The sequence below is a fragment of the Vespa mandarinia genome, chromosome 6 (genome assembly GCF_050613455.1).
Source record: "Vespa mandarinia isolate Hongniang chromosome 6, ASM5061345v1, whole genome shotgun sequence".
NCBI lineage: Eukaryota > Metazoa > Arthropoda > Insecta > Hymenoptera > Vespidae > Vespa > Vespa mandarinia.
In genome coordinates, this window is record NC_140815.1 from 8077501 (window position 1) to 8085000 (window position 7500).

The 7500-nt window shown below is 28.3% G+C and overlaps 1 protein-coding gene across 1 annotated transcript in view; it reads left to right on the forward strand.

Annotated features, from left to right (window-relative positions):
- LOC118440766 (uncharacterized) overlaps positions 1-7500 on the forward strand; it is a 260945-nt gene that overhangs the window by 224222 nt on the left and 29223 nt on the right. The window contains exon 8 of the mRNA XM_085657910.1: positions 6650-6818. Coding sequence (XP_085514036.1) covers positions 6650-6818 — 169 coding nt within the window. The remainder of the gene's footprint in view (positions 1-6649; positions 6819-7500) is intronic.

Genomic DNA, 7500 nt, shown 5'->3' on the forward strand with positions numbered 1-7500 from the left:
AATAATAATAATAATAATAATAATATTTATTAACAATGAAAATTTATCATTTCGAAATTTTTCAAGAACAATAATTTTATGTATGTATACATATATATATATATATATAATTTTTTTTTTTGCTTTTTCTTCTTTTTTCTTTTAAAAAAAAAAATTAATTTCTTAAATAAAAAAAAATTTTCTACGAACGAAAGTATTATCATACATACGTATGAGAAATATGAATAAAAATAAAAAAAAAAAAAAAAGAAAAAAAAAAAATAAAAGTAAGAAACTTAAGAGAGTAAATAGATGGAGATGGTATAAGTGGAGAACGGGAGGATAACAGTAGGAGATACGTAAAATAATTGTCTAAATTAGATTCGTTCGATATGTATGAATAAAAATCTTACAATGAAATATTACACGAGGATCAAAAATTGTGATATATCGAGGAATATCGAGTTAGCTTTAGTACAGAGTAGATTTTACAGAATTTCTTGGATACCTTCTCGATGTCGGCAACGATGCGGAAAGGTATACAAGAAAGAGAGGAGACACTCCTCGAATAAAATACATCGAATTGGAATAGACGTACATACATACGTGTATATATACATACATATATACGTATAGATTTGTGTGTGTATGTATCCTACGTAGTAGATACGTACATAGAGATACGTAGAAAAGGATATTGTCGTACATCGATAGACGAATGCAATCGACTCGAAGAAGTTCGAGTTGGTTTAATATCATCTAGTATGTACTAAGGTACTAAGAAGAAAATCGTCTATACAATCATAGAAAATGAAAAAAGAAAAAAAAAAAAGAAAAAAAAAAGAACCTTTAACCAATAACGATTCATAAAATCTCGTAAAATAATCGAAAAATGATTCGTCGTTCGTTTTCAAATTGTTTTCGTTCCTTTTTCTTTTCTTTTTTTTCTTTTTCTTTTTTTGGTTTTTATTTATTTATTTATTTCATTTTATTTTATTTTTCTCGCTTCTTCTTTCACGAGAACACGTCATTATATGTAATTGCGAATGATAGGACGTAATGATAAAGGTGAAAGAGAGAGGAAAAAGAAAAGAGATGAGGTATTTTTTGATTTATCAAAAAATCATTACACTTTTCTATTTTTATTAATAAAGGATAACTTTATTAATGAATTGATATTTGTATCGATATATAAACGTAACGTAAAATCGAGGAAAGAATTTCCAATGGTGATTAAAATTTTAATGAAAGAAGAAATGAATCGAACAATTTTGAAAAGAAAAATTAGATTTTTCTTTAAAAGAGGAAAAACTTTTTGAAACGCAAAGTACACAGATGAGACATACACATACACACGCGCGCGCACAAAGAGAGAGAGAGAGATAGAGAGAGAGAGAGAGAAAGCTCTACATAGAGAATCCAATTTAAATGATACTTATCATGTTCTCCGGTACGACTTCAAGTTCACTTATTTTTCGCGATCTCTCGAGAAAAGTCTCAAGACACAATTCCCATTCAGCTTGTCTCTAACCACCCTCCCCCCACCCCAATCCTCTCGAACCTACGAATCCTCAACTCTTGAAGTCGTCAACTTCACAACCCCCCCTTTTTACTCCCCAATTTCCTACCGTCTTTCCATCTTTTCTTTTCTTCTTCTTTTCTTTCTTTTTTTTCTCTCTTTCTTTTTTTTTTCTTTTCTTTTCTTTTTTTTTTTTACTTCACTTCACGTCGTACATCTCAAGAATTTATCCTGTGCCCAATCCGTTCATCTTTTATTCGAAAAGCTTAAATAAAAGATTCGTTTCAATGATGGATATTATAAGAATTGACAGTGAATATTTGATCTCTTTATTTCTTAATTCTCCATAATCATATTATCATAATTGATGAGATATTATCGATAATAAATGGACTATCGATCGAACGCAATGCGATGTCCTTTTTTATATAATTTTCTTTTTCCCTTTAAAATTTCCATAGAATTGTCGTAGGAAAAAGGAAGAGAGAAAAGGGGATAAAGAGAGAGAGAGAGAGAGAGAGAGAGAGAGAGGGAAAGAAATCGTATGAATTCGAAGAGAAATCAAGGAAACCACAAACTCTATCTCTATCTCTCGCAAACTCAACAAAAAGTACAAGAGGTTGTTAGCAGCGGCTAACAGTAAAGGTTTATATATATATATATATATATATATATATATATATATATATATATTTCAATGTGTAATGGTATTAGTAAGGTAATCATGGTATGTATGTACATGTGTTCTATTAGTTCTCTCGTTTAGGAACGAAATTCCTTTGTTGGTCGTAGAAGAGGACTATGGTTCATCGTAGATTCGAATGTACTTATGGTTAACCAAAGGCGCGTTACTATGGTCCCCATATATGTATACGATGGTATAGTGCTATATGTATATATATATATATATATACACACACACACATGTATCTATTATGCTAGTGTTTTCTCTACTTCTTTCTCTGTGTACATGTGTGTGTATGTGTGTGTGTGTGTGGTGTATTTGACGTAGATATATACATTAGAAACTTTTTCAGCTTTTGTTTTAAAGTTTCGAAACGTTCAATGATGCAACATACATACACACATAGATACATAGGTATTTATACGATTAATCGTATATAAGTGAATTTTTATTAATGATATATAAATTATATGGACGAATAAACATAAAGTTTCTATTTTGATTTTTTATGCCGATAAAGTTTTTCTTCGTTAATGTTCGTAAAACACCTTCGTCAATTCTCTGAATGATCCAATTTATCTCGTATGAACGAACCTTTTTTCTCCCATTTTTTTTCTCCCATTTATCGTAAATTAATTCGGATCGATAAAGTAATGTCAAATGTTACAATTGCACATCTCATTCGAATTATACTTTTCTTCATTTTTAATAACAATCGAACGAGGATAAACTTTTTCTTTATTTTTTTTTTCTTTTTTTTTTTTTTTTTCTTTTTTTTTTCTATATATACAAAACATTTTTATATTGTTATCCCTCTTCTATCAAAGAAGAAAGAGGAAGAGAAAGAGAGAGAGAGAGAGAGAGAGAGAGATAAAGAGATAGAGATTTACGATGTAGCGCATCTTTTTAGCGGCTTAGAAGGACGATTATTTATCCGCAATACGTCGTGATCAATCAGACGGTGTGGTTTTGGCGGATGCGCGCGACATGATGAATCACTTGGCTCTCGTCACTTTAAGCGTCATCCGTTCGCGTAAGCTTATTATATGAAAACGTTTATGGTGTGTCACCACTTACGGGGAAAGGTTTTTCCACGAGATAGAATATCATTTTTTAGATACCTATCTAGATCATTATTATCATTTTTCATAAGGATCGATGATGGATCGAAAGGAATATATATATATATTTAAATAAACGATCAACAATATATCGAAGATTCTTATTGTTATCGTTTAGTCAACATTTATACATAATATATATATATATATATATATATATATATATATATATATATATATAACGATTAATTATCTTCTATCTTCGTTAATACGCCATCTCACAAAGATCGATTACCGCATATATATATACACGTAAATAAAGATATATATATATATATATATATATATATATATATATATATGTATGTACATTCATTCGAACGGAACCATTCTACCATATGTGTCACCATCGTTAATGCAATGGATATTGATAAAGAAATACCTTCGACGATCTCTCTCTCTCTCTCTCTCTCTCTCTCTCTCTCTCTCTCTCTTTCTCTCTTTCTCTCTATCAAAAAAATTACTCCTCATCCGATCCGTCAATATCTTCATTGATAATTGATATTTATCCTCGAAAATGTTATTCGTTGTCATATATTTTTAATGCCATTATCTTTCTCCATAAAGAGAGATATATAATATGCCCATAATATCTTCTTTTCTCTTTGAACACATTAATCACTTTGTATTTTTAAATGTGACGCAATGCGACGGAAAAAAATTAAATACGATAAATTAATTAATACGTAAATCGCAATTAATTGCGCTAAAATGAACGTACTTCTTTTTAATCTTTTCTCTTTTTTTTTTCTTTTTTTTTCTTTTTTTTTCTTTGTCTTTTTTTTTTTTCATTAAATATTATTCAATACAAGAGTGACGTCGTATTATTTTGATTTGATAAAAAAAGTCAAGTCAAATGAACTCGCTTTAAAAAAAAAAAAATATACTTTTATTTGTTTCGATCAAGTATTTTCGAGAAAAAAGAAAAAAAAAAGTTTTTTCGAGAAAAAAAGATTTTAATTATGAATTATGCCAATATTTTACAATGAAATTTATAATGAAAATGTCAGTACAGTGTAATATATAAATTTGGTCACAAGTTTTAAACAGTTTAATAGCAGAACTGTGTTATGATTAAAATATTTCTAAATATAATTGATACGTCGATATTTTAATTACAATATATTTTCAAATATAATATAACAATACGTCAATGTTTTTTTTTATATAAATGAACGATCAGTATTTATGATAAAATCCTGGCGTAACTTACAATATTTAATTATTTATGCTGACCAATTATAATCACTCATTGGTACTTCGTTATAAATATTCATTAAAATATTCATTATATATTTGCTCAAAGTATATTTAAGAAAATATTTTTATATTGATTATCAAAAATATTTTTATATGATTATCAAAAAAAAAAAAAAAAAAAAAATATATATATATATATATATATATTCTCTCTCTTCCTTAGGGACATTCTAATTCTAAAACGAGAAGTAGAAATAGAAATAGGAATAATATTGGAAATAGGAGAAAGAAGGAGGAGGTGGTAGAGGAGGAAGAGAAAGACGAGAACACAGATAAAGAGAAAAGAATGGAAAAATTATGGCTTTAGGGGGTTACAGGGAGGTAAAGGACGAAGAAATATAGGGAGAAGGAGAAAAAGAGAGAAAGAGAGAGAGAGAGAGAGAGAGAGAGCACCATCAAATTTGCATAGTGGTCGACTTGAAAATCGTGGCCAGGCGTTCGCGTTGAATCCTAACGACGATTTTCCTACGAAAAGAATCTCGTTACGATGGACGTTTTCTAACTCCTCCTATAAAACGTAGAAAGAAAGAAAAAAAGAAGAAGATGAAAACGAAAAAAGAGGATAGTTCGAAAATCCGTAAAAAGAAGGAAAAAAGCGAAAAAAAAAAAACAAAAAGAAAATATCCGCGCTACCCCTTACGAGAACCCTCATTGTATAAGATATCATTCAGTTGAATAATTTTTTTTTTCTTTTTTTTTTTTTTTTACTTTTTGTCTTTTATCTCGTACTCATCCAAAGAAATACGATGGGACAGTTTTAAAAGCGGGAAATTTGAATTCTTAAGAGATAAAACCGTACACGATCTTTCTCTCTCTCTCTCTCTCTCTCTCTTTCTCTTTCTCGCTCTCTCTGTCTCTCGTTATCGTAAATTTGTTCGGCTATTACTTACAAATTTTATTCGTCAGATCGTACGAACAATTTCAATCTTAATATGTATGTACTTCTTCTTTATCAGCTTAATGTCTCGAGATAAAATTTTTTAAATGGATGTTGCAAGAACGTATGATGAAATAATAATAATAATAATAATAATAATAATAATAATAATAATAATAATAATAATAATAATATCGAAATTTTTAATAGTCTTATAAATATGACATTTCTTTTTTTTTTCTTTTTTCCTTTTCTTTTTATCGAAAATATTTTTAATATTCTAACATTCTAAAGAAGTGAATGATTTTTTTTTTAATTGACAATTCGTAATATTTTTATTATATCGCAATAATGAAGAAATAACGTAAATCTAAATGAAAGAGATTTTATTTTATCTTGTGTATTGTTACATTCATTTATTCAAAAGAAAGAAAAAAGAAACATTGTTGAGTATTTTTTATCTAAATAAATAAATAAATAAATAACACTAAATAATGTTGCTTCATCGAAAATATTTATTATCTAATTGAACGACTAATAATAATACTTTTTATATCGAAGGAAAAAAAAATCAATTCAATGGTCTTTTAAAACGAACGCCTTTGTATTATATTAATTATATTATTATCAATATAAATTAAAATTGAATTTAATTATTTCCAATTGAATGATTAATATTTTTAAAATAATACGAACGAATTCGAACAAGTACTTACACATGGAAAGAGAGAGAGAGAGAGAGAGAGAGAGAGAGAGAGGGAGAGAGAGAGAGAGAGAGAGAGGGAGAGAGAGAGAGAGAGAGAAAGAGAGAGAGAGAATTTAAATTAAATGTTAATGTTAAATTATATGTTATATTTTTGATGTTCGAAGTAAAGTTGGAGTTACTAATGTTAAAAAAAAAAAAAAAAAAAAAAAAAAAAAGAGAAAGAGAAAAAGAAAAGAAAAGAAAAAACTAACGTCAAAACGTTACGAACGAATGAAATGGAAACTTTTCTTTTTTTTTTTTCTTTTTCTTTTTTTTTCTTTTTTTCCACCGAACGTCATATTTACTTTGAAACATGTTCGTTTGATCACGTTCGTTCGTTCGTTCGTTCGTTCGTTCGTTCGTTCGTTCGTTCATTCATTCAATATCGTTTTATTCGTTCTTTTTTTTTTCTTTTTTTTTTCCTTTTTTCTTTTTTTTTTTTTCTTTCTTCTTATTGTTTCAGCACCAATCTTAACGATAACAGACGATTCCGGGAGAACAGTAGCGAAGGAGAGACATTTGAAAGCTGGAAGCGCCCTTCGTTTGAGATGCGAGGCAAGGGACGTATTAGAATCTCAAAATGAAACGGTCGTTTGGACAAGAGGAGACGAAACGCTCACTGATAACGTTAGGTGAGTTTCTCTATCTTTGACGATACGTAAGAAAATTATAATTATAATTTTGAATTTGTCTTCTTCGAGAATATCACATACATATGTACATACATATATGTATGTATATATGTATATGTAAGTGTAAGAGAAAGAGAGAGAAGGGAGAGAATATCTTGTAATGTTTACATACATACATTCATTCATTCATACATACTTACATACATACATATATACATACATATATACATACATATATACATACATATATACATACATACATAGATACATATATGCATACATACATAGATACATACATGCATATATACATATATATATATATATATGTATATACATATGTATATATATAAATATATGTATTGGTTAACATATTCCAGAAGCTACATCTAAGTAAGCTTCTTAATGAAATTATCAGGCAACGTGGTATAACACAGTATGCATACGTAAGCTTCTTTAGCCAGTAGCTTAACATTTTCCTGCGAGAAATAAATGATCTTTCTTTCTTTCTCCTTCCCTTCACTCCTCCCTCACTCTTTTTCTTTAAAATTTGCCAAAGTATAAAAAAAATGAAATAAAGATATATATACATATATATATAGAGAGAGAGAAAGAGAAAGAAAGAACAAGAAATATTATCGTGCTAGAGAATCTAAGATCTCGTATGTCGAAGGTGACACCGAAG